General features: G+C 42.1%; 1 protein-coding gene across 2 annotated transcripts; it reads right to left on the minus strand.

Annotated features, from left to right (window-relative positions):
• Window positions 1-5,300: 5,300 nt before the first annotated feature.
• On the minus strand, window positions 5,301-13,961 carry zgc:153990 (uncharacterized protein LOC768125 homolog). Of its 2 annotated transcripts, none has more exons than XM_036580949.1 (4): window positions 13,869-13,961; window positions 11,024-11,202; window positions 7,549-8,013; window positions 5,301-6,294 (listed from the first exon to the last, which is right to left on the minus strand). In XM_036580949.1, exons 2-4 carry the CDS (start codon window positions 11,151-11,153, stop codon window positions 5,843-5,845), a joined length of 1,047 nt encoding a protein of 348 aa, XP_036436842.1. In that variant the 5' UTR covers window positions 11,154-11,202; window positions 13,869-13,961; the 3' UTR covers window positions 5,301-5,842. The 2 variants fall into 2 exon arrangements, with proteins under 2 accessions (XP_036436842.1, XP_036436843.1); XM_036580950.1 differs by having other exon boundaries at window positions 13,831-13,925.
• Window positions 13,962-14,136: the final 175 nt, after the last annotated feature.

Below are 14,136 nucleotides of genomic sequence, written 5' to 3' on the forward strand. Positions count from 1 at the left end.
GTGGAAGAACAAGGTGGGTGTTTCTAATAAAGTGGCCAGTGAGTGGAAGTACAGGTAGGTGTTTCCAATAAAGTGGCCAGTGAGTGGAGGTACAAAGTGGGTGTTTCTAATAAAGTGGCCAGTGAGTGGAGTGGGTTTCTATAAAGGGCCAGTGATGAGCAGGTAGGTGTTTCTAATAAAGTGGCCAGTGAATGTAAGTACAAGGTGGGTGTTTCTAATAAAGTGGCCAGTGAGTGGAAGAACAGGTAGGTGTTTCTAATAAAGTGGCCAGTGAGTGGAAGTACAAGGTGGGTGTTTCTAATAAAGTGGCCAGTGAGTGGATGTACAAGGTAGGTGTTTCTAATAAAGTGGCCAGAGAGTGTGGCGATCTTAAGCGCATTACTGCCCTCTACTGGACACATTTTGTAATTTGTGATGAATTATTCCATTGAAAGTGCAGCTTCAGTGCATTAAACTGTCAATCCATTCCACATCTGTGAGTTGGAAGTACAGATGTTTCATTATGATGTGAATTACATTCAAAGTTATTGTTTTTAACGTTTTTTTATTAATTTTTTTCATGTTTTTGTCATTTTTTGACATTGAAACAAAGTGAAAGACACTAGCGAAGCATAATATTGGAATCAAATCCATATCGCCAGACAGATGTTTAGATCTGACCACTGTTTCAAACAGATGTGTTTGGTGATGCTGGTTCTGCACTAAAATATCTGCTTTTTATTCATTTAACTGCGTTTGTAACATTACAGAAATAAACTTTATATTTCTCTGATCCCAGTTTCTACATTTTATAAATATTTGTTTATCAGCATTAGCAGATCTGTACATGTCACATCAGTCCACAACTACCATAGTGGTTCATTTCTAATAGATATAGAGTGTATATTACATATAAATTAAATTTAGTATATAACTATGTAATTAGGCATATAATCATATAATTAAAACATCTAAAGAACAAGAAGCCACAAGAAGCCGATTATTATCAAAGTGTGACATTTTATTTACATATTTAACAATTCTACCATCTGCAGTTTTACTATATATGGGACAAAACATAAAAACTTCCCCTTCGACGCTCAACTAGCTTCCGTTAACAACACGGCTGTTGGTTGAACACACTGGGGTCTGAATGTTTACATTACAAACATAAACACAAAACAAGGTTGTAAATACAAAAAAAAATGTCCAAAATGACAAAAAATGTACCTGATCACATCAGTAACGTTATGTTCTGCATTAGAAAAGGCCGGAGAACGTTCTCCTGATTCACAGCAGGAACATCTGCCACATCACACTCCTGATTCCAGCCATACGGTTTCAGTCGAACTAGAACAGAGCAGATCCTGAAAGTTAAAGCAGACTTAAAGCGCCAGTTTTCACTCTTACCCCAAATACAATCAACCAAGTCAGGTTTGGTGGCTTCTTCAGTTTTTGCACTGGAGCTACAAAGCTAATGTAGCTACAAATGCTAATGTAGCTACAAAGCTAATGCAGCTAACAAGTGAGCTGCATCACAATCAGCACTGTGCAAATCAAACGGAGTCGTTCATCTCTAACAGACTTCATTATGTGGTTCCTGACACTGTATGACCCACTGTAATCTATGAACACTGGCACAGCTGAGGAGCACAGAAACAGCCACACTGTAGGCTGGAATTTGGTACAAACCACAAACAGTCGTATGCAGTTTGAACAAACCTGGTCAAATTAGATTTTTTGTTGATTTTCACACTTAAATATGCGTCTATTTGCAATTTTACTGCACAGTTTCTATTTATTTGCTGAGTTTAACACATTGGCGTGAAAAACTAAGTGCGCTGTAACTTTTGCACAGACCTACAGAGCCCCGCTGGTGACTTCCTGTATAAACAAAAATAATGAGTGGCCACGACTTAGTAAGGCTTGGGAACAAGATAACTAAGTCGTGGCCATGACTTAGTAAGGCGTGGGAACAAGATCCTAATGCGTGGACACAATTTAGTAAGGCGTGGGAACGTGATCATAATGCGTGGCCACGATTTAGTAAGGCGTGGTAACGAGATCCTAATGTGAGGCCAGGACTCAGTCAGGCATGATCTTGTTCCGACACCTTAATAAGTTGTGGGCACAACTTAATTATTTCATTCCCATGACTAACTAAGTTGTGGCCATGCATTAGGATCTCGTTCCCACACCTTACTAAGTTATGGCCATGCGTTATTTGTAGTTATGTCACCAGCGGGGCTCCGTACACATTTTATGTTTTTTTTTTCTAATATGTTAAATCCAGCAAACAGTAATGTGCATTAAAATGTGCATAAGACTGTTTTTTGCAGAGGATGTTTTCACTAATTTATATTCAGGAAATCAACAAAACCCCTAATTTGACCAGGTGTGTTCAAACTTTAACATACGACTGTAAACAAGCCTTCAGACACCAAACATGTTTTGGCTAATCAGTTGATTTTATGCTAAACTCTCCTTCTAAACTCACTGAGCAGGTTAGTAAAACAGACATGAACATCATTCATCTGTGCAAAAGCGAAAAAACAAAAAAACAACCATGTTAAAAAGGCAGTTGTCATGACGACTGGCTAAACTGTAGTATCCTTTCTGCATCAGAGCCGTGTGCATTATAAGGCTTAATAAAGATGATTTGTGTTATGCAAACGTGAATAAAAACAACATAAAATCTAGACTTTACACAAGAGCAGCATCGCGTCCTCTTCACCTGGAACCCCGGCAGGTCACTCAGGCACGGGCGAGTCCGTCCAGGAGGACTGAAGTCTCATGTTTTTCTTGCTCCAGCACAGATTCAACCCACCGACTAGTCAGGGCAGAGCCGTGACTCTCTCTCCAGAGCGGACTGGAGTTCAGCACCCCAGCCATAACGTCCTGTAAGGCAGGGGGGGTCGTATTCACAACGACCAGAACGGGCCACAAACGGCTAAAACAAAAACTGACCCTCATAAATTACAGACAACATCAAACCTCCTGAACGCCTTCCTTTTATTGGTGGAGAAATCAGTCGACTATGCAGGTCATGCCTGAGAGCGACGACTCGAGTCAGTCGAGTACCAGCTCACTTTGTGTTAAAAGGAATATTCCAGTGTTTTTCATCCGAATCGCTATCTTATCAAACAGATGCACCAATATGGGAACCGGGAAGTCCACTGTGTCTTTCAGTTATCAGAGATTTTCTCATTTAGCTCATGATTTCATATGAAGCTTTTAGCTGAAGTCACTGGTGTGACCGACTTTATTCTGAGGTAACTGTGAAAAAATAGAATACATACTAAGTGATAAGTGACGACATATTCTATTCATTTGATGAGTTTAACACAGTAGAAAAACGAAACATATAACAGAAAATGTGCTGTAACTTTTGCACAGACTACACTGTTTTACTATTCTACTATTATGTAAAATAAACAGTGAGTGCATTTACATGCGCTTAATAATCCGGTAACTGTAGAAAATCAGATCGTGTCAGTAACTGGTTCAGTATGTTTAAATGCACTTGGGTAATCAGATAATGGAAAACTCCAGATCTACATGAGTCAGACAGTGATTGGATTTCTGCTTCGCAACCAGAAACTAAACTCACAGAAGAAAATGTGACGTAAATGCAAAACTCTAACTTCATGATGTGGCTGTTTCTTAAAACATCGCACCACTTTACCTAAAAAATATGAACATACATCATTTAGAAGATGAAGAATGTTTAAACCCTACATTTCATCAAGCATGTAGTTGGTTTCAGCGCTGCTCCAAAAGCGTTTTGCTGCATCTCACAGTGATGCTGCTTGCTTATTTCCGGTGCTGCCGTCTGCTTTCACACATGCTCAGACTGAGAAATCCGAAAGAAATCAGAGTAAGAGTTCACATGCACTGAGCAATCTGATTACTGAGCTAAATTCCAGCCTATTTATCAGATTTCTTAATCGGATTTCTAGACCTTACCCCGATTTAAGAAATCAGAGTATGCTGTTTACATGACCATTTGAATAATCAGATAACTGCGGATATCGATTATGATCGGATTATTGAGTGCATGTAAACGCAGTCAGTAACTATGCATTAAAATGTGCTGAAGTGCGTCTCTGTAGAGGACGTGTTCACTTATTATCACTCAACAAAACATGACATTCGACCAGGGGTGCCCAAACTTTTGCATACGACTCTGTGTCTGTAGAAAACATTTGTGAATTTCGTCAGTTAAAGGAATCTGTAATTTAAGCTTCAAATCTTTTGTACTTTAGAGACGGAGCGAAGAATTTGTTGTATATATTTCCAAACGACAGCGATGATCAGCACGGACACCGGCCGACCTTAGAGAAAGTGAAAGTAACCAAAACTCTGTTTACTGAGCTGTTCTAGTGTTTGAAAGCTGAGTAAGATCAGCTTTGAGACAATCTCAGGAAACTCTTGCACATGGTAACTGACCATGCGGTAAAACTAGACATTAGGCTGAAGAAATCTGGAATATTCATTTAAAACAAGCCCAGATTTAACAAACGTGACTGTAATTCAGATTTGCGCTCCTCTTTGGTCAGAAAAGTTGGATTCAATGTCTGTATAAGCCTTCATATGTCTAGAACAGAGGTCACCAGGCCTGGCCCTGGAGATCCACCTTCCTGCAGAGTCTTGTTCCAACCCTGTTCCAGCTAATTAGCTTCTTCACAAGTCTTTGATTGGCTGGATCAGATGCATTAGTGTTACGTAAGGAGGGGGCAGCATGTTAGTTGCAGGTTGGAGTTAAACTCTGCAGTAAAGAAGAAGGAGGTTGGTGACCACTGGGTCACAATGAAGGACCCCACCGTTCCTACAGCAGTGCAGGATCTTTAAAGTGATACATACTTCAAAGATTTACTCAGTCGCCCCTCTGAAGCCTAAACGACCAGCCAAAACATCTGCCGTCTGTAGTCTGCTTCTTTAGTTTTGCACTGGAGCTGTGAATTTAGGCACATATCCTACATTTTTCTTGAATTTTCTTTTCCTTACATTTACATTTAGAGCATTTGGCAGATGCTCTTATCCAGAGCGACTTACAATTTGATCATCTTACACAGGCAGGCGAAGGTAGTGTTAGGAGTCCTGCCCAAGGACTCTTATTGGTATAGTGTAGGGGGCTTGGGCAGGTGGGGGATCGAACCCCAGTCTACAGCATAGAAGAACCATTATATATATATAGTAAAATGGTTCTTCAGATTGATTGAGAATGTGCTGTAGATGGTTCTATATAGAATCTTTTTAGAAACTGTTCTATATAGCACCAGAAAGAGTTCTTTTATTGTTAGAAACTTGACATTGTTACAACAGCAGAACCCTTTTGGGTGCTATATAGAACCCTTACCAAAAAGATTCCATACAGAACTATCTATCTCTAGCATTCGTGGTTCTATAAAGAACCATTTTCTTTACTAAAGAACCCTTGAAGAACCTTTTTTTTTCCCAAGAGTGTACCACATTAAGCTCCTTCACTTAAATGGCTTTAACATTTAAAAAGTAGGGACTTTTTTAACGTTAAACAAACAATGCAAGTTCAGAGCTTCACAGCCAGCTTTGTGCAAATAGCCTGAATCTGCATTATCCTCACAGATCTAGTGCAAAACTAAAGAAGCAAATTTCAGACACCGATCATGTCTTGACTGATCCGCTGTTTTATGGTAAGAGAGGAAAACATGAAAATCTGACTTCTTGTCAAACCACTCCATTAAACAAACAGCTGTTTGGCTGCAGCAGCGCAGTCCCTCCTTCCTTTACTGCAGCAGCGTCGTTCCCGTTCTGTGGTCGGCACAACGTAGCGTCCGAGCCTGAAGACAAAACTCCTCGGTGAAGCTCTTTCACATTTACATCCTTACAGCAGCGGCGGCTTCCCGTTGACCTTTTCGTGCAGCAGCGTTAGCGCTCCGGTGGCGAACTCCCGCAGCACCTGCACCGTTTCCCGCTGCAGCTGCAGCGACTCGCGCACGAACTCCTGCTGCGTCTCGGCCAGCTGCTGCACCGACTCGGCCAGCAGCTCCAGTGAGCGGGACACGGTGGCCAGCAGAGCGTTGGTGGTGTGCTGCTCTTGCACACTCAGGCTGGCGTTCTGCGCTAACTGCTCGCGAGCACCGTCTGGCTCTGCTGCCATGGTGGGCGGGGCTTGTTGTCTGGGGGCGTGGTTAGTAGAGGAGGAGACGTGCGCTATGTTGGCGCCCATGAGAGTCCCGTCGTCTTCTGCGTACGAGTTATTTACAGACGACAGCGAAGAGGAAGGTAAGACATCGTGGTGATCATCGTCGGAGTCCATCAAGCGGGAATCTGGGTCTGAAATAGCAGGAAAAAACTGTTAGAGATATAGAACTTCCTAATATTTACCTGTCCAAGTGTAACGTAATAATGGCAAAAATGCCTCACTGCTCAAATCTGATTTTTACCTCAGATCTGATCTCTCTAACATGATGGTTCACACTTGTTTAGGACACAAATCTGTCACTAATGTGAACAAACCTGCGTCCATAAATGACCCACATGCACACATCCTAAGGTCACGTGAATCGTGTGTCATTAACAGCAAACAAACTAACGAGCAGAACGAGCCTTCGGTGTGAAGGTAATTAACTCTGAACAGCTCTCAGATGAACTGAGCGTTCTCATTAAGGTCACATGGCCACGTATACGTATGCAATCTAGGGCTGCGTTCACATTACCAGGTTGAAGTGGCACAAATCTGATTTTATGCCCTAAGGTGACTCAGATCTGATGTTTTCAGGACTGCGTGGACACGCAAATCTGATCTTTTCAAATCCGACCTGAGCCACTTTAGATACATTTACATTACAAGCCTCACTGCTCAAATCCGATCTCTCTGACACTATGGTTCACACTTGTTTAGGTAATTGATTCAAATCTGTCATTACTGTGAACGAACCTCGTGTGCACATCCTACTCAGTAACGTCACCTGAATGAATCAAGTGCATCATCAGCAAACAGACTAACGAGCAGAACGAGCTTCGCTGAGAAGATAATTAACTCTGATCAGCTCTCAGCTTCATTATTAGAGCGAGACGAAGGAGAAAAAGGTGAGATGAGCTGCTTTTCCACCATTTACAGGCTTTAACTTCTGTTTGGCGCTGCTGCCATGGTAACACTGAATGATGGCACAAGAACACAGTGGAAAAAAAGCACATGAATTCCGATCTGAGCGTCACATTAAGGTTGCATGGCCATGAATTGGATACGTATCTGATCTAGGACCACATATGAAAGTGGCTCAGGTCGGATTTGAAAAGATCAGATTTGTGTCCACACAGCCCTGAAAACATCAGATCTGAGTCCCATTAGGTCAAAAAATCAGGTTTGTGTCACTTCAACCATACTTTACAGTCGCACAAGCAATCCTACTATGCCCAATCTGGAAGCAGCACAGCATGGCCAACAGAGCAGCACCTCCTGGGGTAGTAGGGGGGGTTAAGTGCTTTGCCTAAAGGCACAACCAGGTACACCTGGTCAGTTGTGGGATTTGAACCCGCGACCTTCCAGTTGATGGGGAACACAAGTATAGTGCTAGTACCCCTTACCTGCAGCGTTTGGAGCGTCATGCTGCGCCTCAACGGCACTGGCAGCGCCCCCTGCTGGAGGGGGCATTGTCCTCGTCTCGACCCCCAGCCCAGGGGAACTGTGAACGGAGCTCATTCCCAAAAAGCCGCCGTCGTCATCGTCGTCTATGCCGCCCCCATCCTGGTCGGTGCTCCGGCTGCGAGAGCGTGACGGTAGCGCCGCCTCCCACGGCTTCTTGTCCAGTTCCAGGATAGACTCTACGATACACTCTGTTGGGGACAGTTCGGCCTGAGCGAGCGCGGAGTGCGGGATGCTACCGGAGTGCAGCGCGGCTATTTTGCGTTTGGTGTCGCATTTTAGGTCTGACCATTTCTTGATGATCTCGCCGACCTCCCGGTCGCACTCGCCAATCTCATTCACGCGTTCCGTGATCTCCGCCCACTTCCTTCTCTTCACTTCAGACGGGACCCCGGAGTTGAACTTACCTAAATACACAAACAGAAACCATTTTAATACACAACCCCATTTCCAAAAACGTTTGGACACAGAATACAGAATGCAACGACATGCAAATCATGTAAACCATATTTTTAAAGGAAATTAGTACAAAGACAACATATCAAATGTTGAAACTGAGAAATTTTATTGTTTTTTGAAAAAATATATGTCCAGTTTAAATTTGATGCCAACAACACGTTCCAAAAAAGTTGGGACGGAGGCCTGTTTACCACTGTGTTTCATCACCTCTTCTATTAACAGCACTCTGTAAGCATTTGGGAACTGAGGGGACCAATTGCTGTAGTTTTTAAAGTGAAATGTTTTCCTGTTCTTGTTTGATATAGGATTTCAGCTGCTTAACAGTTCAGAGACTCCTTTGTCGTATCTTTTATTTCATAACACTCCAAATATTCTCAGTGGTGACAGGTCTGGACTGCAGGCAGGCCAGTGTAACTCCCAGACTCTTTTAGTACAGAGCAGTGCTGTTGTAATACGTGCAGAATGTGATTTTACACTGTCTTGCTGAAATAATCAAGGCCTTCCCTGAAAAAGACGTTGTCTGAATGGCAGCATATGTTGCCAAAACATGTATATCATTCAGCATTAATGGTGCCTTCACAGATATGCAGGTCACCCATGCCATGTGCACTAATGCCCCCCTATACCATCATGAATACTGGCTTTTGAACAGTGCACTGATAACAAGCTGAGTGGTCTTTAGGCCAGAGGTCACAGTGTTCATGATTTCCAAAAAGAATTTCAAGTGTTGATTCGTCGAACCACAGGACACTTTTCCGCTTCTCCTCAGTCCATTTTAAATGAGCTCAAGCCCAGAGAAGGCGGCAGAGTTTTATCTAGCATTTGTGGATGCAGTGATGAACTGTTTTCACAGACAGTGGTTCTCAGAAGAGTTCCTGAGCCCATGCAATGATTTTAACTACAGAGTCTGTTTTTAATGCAGTGCCATCTGAGGTTCCAAAGATCACGGCCAGCAAACACTGGTTTTTGGCCTCATCCCTTGAATACAGAGATTTCTCCAGCTTCTCTGAATCTTTTACCGATATTATGTACCGTAGATGATTAAAAGCAGAAGTTATTTGCTTTTTTTATGTTGAGAAACATTATTTTTGAATTGTTGCAGTATTTGATGGTGCAGTCTTTCACAAAGTGGTGAACCCTCCTCATCTTTACTTCTGAAAGACTCTCTGAGATGCTCTTTTTATACCTAATCATGTTACTGACCTGTGGCCAATCAACCACCAGGTGCTTTTTTTAGCATTACACAATTTTACCAGCCTTTTGTTGCCCCATCCCAACTTTTTTGGAACGTGTTGTTGGCATCAAATTCAAAATGGGTAAATAATTTTCAAAAAAACAATAAAATTTCTCAGTTTCAACATTTGATATGTTGTCTTTGTAATATTTTCTATAAAATATAGGGTTTAAATGATTTGCACATCATTGCATTTTGTTTTTATTTACATTTTGCATGGCGTCTCAACTTTTTCAGAACTTTTGCGGGGTTGTAATAAGGATGTCAGTCACCCATTATTGACCCCATCTGCACCTTAAACATTAAAACTAGCATCTGGAAGATCAGATTCTAATGACATGCATTTACATTTTAGTAGTCAAATCTGCTTTCAGTTGGTCAGACTAATGATCTGTTACTATATGACCTTTAATATGCAAATCAGTTCAGTGACAGCCTTTTTCTGCTTCTGTGTGAAAGACGGTTGCTGCCTCAAAAACTACAATTTTGCATGGTCTGGTTAAACTACCGTTGTTAAATTCCAAAGACTCCTGTATACACTCAGTTATGGTCCGTGTGTGTTATATGACATGCAGACTGGCAAACAACTTTGTTTTGTGCAATATGCAGAGTAACCAGGAATGCATCAATCTGGGAATTGTGATCCGATGCTCAAAGACGGCATTTTTCATGTACATATTTGCTGACGCCGATACTGATACATATAAACATAAAAACTGGGGTTACATGTACCTGGAGTAGCATTACAGAGAAACATTTGCTTCTGTAGGCTTACAAATACAGTAAAATGAGTAAAATGCAAATATTTTAGTAACCCAGCGTCACCTAAACATTCTGTGCTCTTAAAAAAGAAGGTTCTTCAAGGGTTCTTTAGTCAAGAAAATGGTTCTATATAGGACCATGAACACTCAAAGAACCCTTTACATGATTTAAGGTTCTTTGCATCGAGAAATGTTTCTTCTGGTTGGTGGAGAATGTGCTGTAGATGGTTCTATATAGAACCTCTTTGAAAAGGGTTCCAATATAACTACAAGTCAAAGAACCCTTTTTTGGTACTATACAGAACCCTTTTTGCTGAGAGCGTGCTCTTCAAAGGCAAAATAAATCAATATCGGTTTTAATATAGGCCAAATCTAAACATCGGTGCCGTGAATTTTTTAAGCAAATATCTACAGATTGTGATGATTCAGATGTGTCACTGTTCATCACTGATACCCACTTAACTGACACTTCGTTTTTTTGTGCTGCCTTCTTTAAAAGATCATTTCATGGTGTGATGAATATTGTCGCTATGGGAGCAAATCCCTTCATCTCCATTACTGGACAGTTCGCTTTAACATTCTGTTAAAACCATGATGAATGGACCAATGGGAATGCTGAAAAGTTGCCCGGTAAAAATCTCATTTTATTCGCTTACATTTAAAGTTAAGAGGGTTATTTCCTTTTTCTGTAAAGATACCATTTTGGAGACATGAGATTTTGTTCCAACTGTGATGTTACCATCATATTTTAAGCTGATTTGATGCACAGTGTGCTATTCTCTCAGCTCTGAACCCACTTTTATCACTAAGCACTGTTAGCTTGATCACAGCTGAAACTCTGGCACTGCAGATATGCCAGGCTGTTTTTCTTGCTACTGCCTGTGTGTTTGTTGGAATGCTGTTCACGTCACAGCGCTTTGCTGAATTCACCTCTCGACACACTAAACCTTCACAGACACTCACCCACAACAATGTGCCGGTTCTTCCGGACTTCGTCCAGCAGAATGTGCACTTCGCTGAAAGTGAAGTTGGCTTTCCGCTTTTTGTAGCGGACCAGGCTGTCCTGGCTGAGATACAGAGAAGACGAGGACATTCTTACTCTGCCTTTACGCCGGATCTCCCACACAGCGACCGCCAGGTACCTGCAAGGGAGTAAAACATGAGTTACACACGATTAATGCTGTAATATTGGTTACCAATTTAATCACCCATCTAATACAGCGTACTCAATGATCTACAGTGTACTCAATAATCTGATCATAATCAGACTTCTGCAGTTATCCAAGTACTCAAATGGCCATTTAAACAGCACACTTTGATTTTTAAGATCGGAATAAGGTCTAGAAATCCGATTAAGAAATCTGATAAAGAGAGCTTTATTTTAGCTTAGTAATCAGATTTCTCAGTGTATGGAAGCTCTTACTCTGATTTCTTTCGGATTTCTCAGTCTGCGTCTGGATATGAGAAAGCTGCAAGTTGGCTCTTTATCGGATTTCTTATTCAGATTTCTAGATTGGAGTATGGTGTTTACATGACCATCTGAATAATCAGATAACTGCAGAAATCTGATTATGATCAGATTATTGAGTGCATGTTTACGCACTCAGTAACATTCTCGGCCGCTCCTTATTTTCCCTGCATTTAATAATGTATCAGATTAAGACACAACTTCTTTTCTGAATTTCGTAATTCATGTTTTAATAAATATAATTACATGAAAAGTTTAATCAGAGCTCTTCTTTACATGACATGACTGAGGTGCCCTTGAGCAAGACACCTAACCCCCAACTGCTCCCCGGCGCTGTGGATCGGGCTGCCCACCGCTCCGGGCAAGTGTGCTCACTGCCCCCTAGTGTGTGTTCACTAGTGTGTATGTGGTGTTTCACTGCATGGACTGGTTAGAATGCGGAGGTGAAATTTCCCCGCTGTGGGACTAATAAGGGTCACTTAAAGGCACAGCACCAAAAACAGCCTGTTCAATTTAGAGAGGCTGTAAAATGCACACTTAAAAAAGATGGTTCTTCAAGGGTTCTTTAGTAAAGGCAATGGTTCTGTATTGAACCATGAGTTCTGTATAGAACCATTTCATGCTTAAATGCTGAAATGGTTCTTCAGATTGATGGAGAATGTGTTGTATATTATATACTTTTTTTAAAAAACCCTTTTTGGTGCCGTATAGAACCATTTTCCACATTATACAGTACATTCTCCATCGATCTGAAGAACCATTTCACCATACAAAGACCCATTAAGCATGTAAATGGTTCTACATAGAACTCATGGTTCTGAATAGACTAAAGAACCTGTAAAGAACCACATTTTAAAGGTGTGTTGTGTATAGAACCTTTTCAAAAAGGGTTCTTCTATTGCTACAAGCTTGACATCGTAACAATGGCAGAACCCTTTTGGTGGTGCTGTACAGAACCATTTACAACACATTCTCCATCAATCTGAAGAACCAGTTCACCAAGCAAAGAACCATTCAAGCATGAGAATGGTTCTACATAGAACTCATGGTTCTGAACAGACCAAAGAACCTGTGAAGGACCACATTTTAAGGGTGTGTTGTGTAGGGTTGTGCATAGAACATTTTCAAAAAAGGGTTCTTCTATTTAGGGGTGTGTTGCATATGGTTGTGTATAGAACCATTTCACCATTCTAAGACTCATTAAGCACGAAAATGGTTCTACACAGAGCTCGTGGTTCTGAACAGACCAAAGAACCCTTGAAGAACCACATTTTAGGGGAGTGTTGTATGTGGTTGTGTATAGAACCATTTCACAATGCAAAGAGCCAGTAAGCATGAAAATGGTTCTACACATGTTCTGAACAGACAAAAGAACCCTTGAAGAACCTTTTGAAGTATACAGACGTGTAAAATCGGACTGAGGCTATTTTTTTTGCCACCCAGATGTTCTAAGTGGACCCAAATGTAGGTTATGGGCCCTTTAAACCACACCACCACCTCAGCGGAGGAGCAGCCGTTCACTACCAGTGCCGGACAGCGACTCTGAGGAGTTGGGAGCGGTAAGAAAAGGAAAAAACCACAATTTTAGCCGAGCTTTAGTTCAGATTCATCCCCAAAGCCTGCGGAGATGAAGGGAAGCGTGTAGGGAAGCATCTCTAAACCGTCAGTTTCATTCATTCGCTGGACAGAGAGGTCAACCGGCTGGAAAACTGCAGCCTGACTGGTATAAACTGACCTGAAATAACTAGACATTAACGCCGAGTCCTGATATGAACACCCACAACACAGCAGCCTCTCAGCGTGAGGCGCCATCGCGCTCAGCTAGCTAGCGTTAAATAATACAGCTAGCTAGAGTAACGTTAGCTACACAAGATGGACCGAAACACCTTTAGTTTAGACCGAAAAAAAGCCTTAAACCAACCGTCTTATCCTGCTGGACGTGAAAGGGGGGATAAAAACAACCAGGATTCACCTACAAAGCGATACAGCATCGAACAAGCCCTGTGTTTTGGTTTTGGTCGCGATGTAATTGTAACAATAGCTACCCGCCAGCGTCTTATCCGAACTCTCCGGTCCACCTTAAATCGTGTGGCAGTTACATTCTGGAGCCGAGGCTCCAGGATGGATCTGCCGCACCGTTTAAGGTGGAACGGAGAGTTCGGATAAGACGCTGGCGGATAGGAAGCCAACTTCTGCCTAGCTAGCTACAAAACACGCCGTAGCTACGAACACGTACGTTACTGTGCGCGTTTAATAAAAAACACAGGGCACTTTAGAGCCACTTCCCAAACTCCTCGCATACCTTCAGCGCACACGGTGAGGGCTGCGGTGCAGGTTTACCTCTAAACGACGGATTTGCGCGTAAGATTTGCGTCCAGAAAATCCAGAAAGTTCGTAGCGTCTCCACCTCCGCGGCGAAGCCTGCAGTTACATACTTTGGCCACACCGGCCCACGAACGGCGCTGTTGCGCACCTAACCTCACCACTTGCAGAACTGCTTAGCTAGAGCTGCACAGGAGATCAGGAGCTCAGAGGGACTAAACTAACTGTATCTACGGTCCTTTCGTGATTGTATTGATTAGAGAGTATGTAGGAGTTTATATATGTT

This window comes from Colossoma macropomum, unplaced genomic scaffold (assembly GCF_904425465.1).
Source record: "Colossoma macropomum unplaced genomic scaffold, Colossoma_macropomum, whole genome shotgun sequence".
Classification (NCBI taxonomy): domain Eukaryota; kingdom Metazoa; phylum Chordata; class Actinopteri; order Characiformes; family Serrasalmidae; genus Colossoma; species Colossoma macropomum.

Bases quoted from the DNA above. Each gene is read 5' to 3' on its own strand.
- zgc:153990 (XM_036580949.1), bottom strand. From the start codon at position 11,153: ATGTCCTCGTCTTCTCTGTATCTCAGCCAGGACAGCCTGGTCCGCTAC. The intron at 8,014-11,023 runs GTGAGTGTCTGT...TTGTGTATTTAG, and splicing joins GAACCGGCACATTGTTGTGG to GTAAGTTCAACTCCGGGGTC. The intron at 6,295-7,548 runs GTAAGGGGTACT...CTGCTATTTCAG, and splicing joins TGACGCTCCAAACGCTGCAG to ACCCAGATTCCCGCTTGATG.